At 51.9% G+C, this 1,257-nt stretch overlaps 1 protein-coding gene across 1 annotated transcript; it reads right to left on the minus strand.

The window, feature by feature from the left end:
- Positions 1-623: 623 nt before the first annotated feature.
- Positions 624-1,006, minus strand: TBX3 (T-box 3; the record flags this gene model as incomplete). The annotated part of the gene is made up of 1 exon (XM_009083600.1): positions 624-1,006. A coding segment is annotated over exon 1 (383 nt), but the record flags the coding sequence as incomplete, so codon positions are not given.
- Positions 1,007-1,257: the final 251 nt, after the last annotated feature.

Consider the following 1,257-nt stretch of genomic DNA (forward strand, 5'->3'; position numbering starts at 1 on the left):
TAAATACAGGGACAGGCAGCGCAGAGCTGCAAACCCTTCCCTGCCACTCCAGCAGCGGCCGCAGGACCGCTGGGGAGTTTTGTCAGCTTTTTGTGCATTTCCAGATATTATTAGACAGCACAAACTCAGCTTAGGTCCCAGCACGGAGAGAGGCACAGCTGATAAGCTCAGACTATCTGCCCTCCTGCCCCAGCAGCAGCCATATGCCACTCCAAAGGATTTTTCCTTTATTGCCCTTTCTCTTTTGTAAGGAAGAAACCCTGCCTATAGCAAGGCTGAAACCAGGCCAGCTCCTTTTCCACCCCCAAATTATTTTCTTCCTGCTCCCAGACTTCTCCAGAAAGTATTAAGCTACTGAACCATGAAGAGACCCTCTCGCCCCCTGCACACGCACACGCTGAGCAGGGCCGGTTCGTGCTTGGGCTTTTCCCTGCAGCCTGGTGCCCCAGATGGGCTCGGATTGTCAGCTGCCTAAAACTTTCCATAATTCCGGGTGAAATAAGATTTACGGAGAGAGACGCTGGAGAGAGAGCCTTGCTCTGGAGCAGCCTGGTGGGGTGCAGAAACGGAGGGATTGGAGAAAAGGGAAGGAAAAAAGGCAGGAACCCCCGACCCAGACCTACCTTCCCGATTTGGTAATCACCATCTCCGTGCCTCTTTTATGGAATTGCTCCCAAAGCTCTTTAGCTTCCAGATGCACTTTTGGATCATCTTCCACCTCTTCTTCTGGCTCCAGAGTTTTTAAAGGCCTCAGATGAGCTGCTGCCTGGTGACCCAGAGAAGAAAAGGGAATACCAGTCTCTGCAGCCCCCACTAACTGATCCATGATGGGTTTAGCCAGAGCCCCGGGAAGGGAGAGGGCAGCTGCCCCGTTGGGAGGCAAAGCCAGAGCCGGGAAGAAGGGAGGCTGATGTCCCAGCACAGCGCTCATGGCAAAGTCCGGTGCCCGGTGCGGTAAAAAAGGATGATAAGCCATGCTTGTCCCAGGGATCACTGGATCTCTCATCGGTAAATTCATCCACTCCACTCCTCGGTCTTCCTACTGCTGGAGTAGTCCCGGAGTGGTTTCTAACAGCACATCACGAAGAAGAAAAATTAAGATAATAACAGTAACAGCAACAATGCACCAAAAAAAATAATAATAAAAAAAATAGGGTGGGGAGAAACAAGCTCTAGACAGCACAGTACATGGGAGAGAGGCAGAACTTCTACAGCCTACAACTTCCCGAGCCGGGGCACATCCCCAGCTCTCGGGAC

The sequence above is a fragment of the Acanthisitta chloris genome, unplaced genomic scaffold, assembly GCF_000695815.1.
Source record: "Acanthisitta chloris isolate BGI_N310 unplaced genomic scaffold, ASM69581v1 scaffold22131, whole genome shotgun sequence".
Lineage (NCBI taxonomy): Eukaryota > Metazoa > Chordata > Aves > Passeriformes > Acanthisittidae > Acanthisitta > Acanthisitta chloris.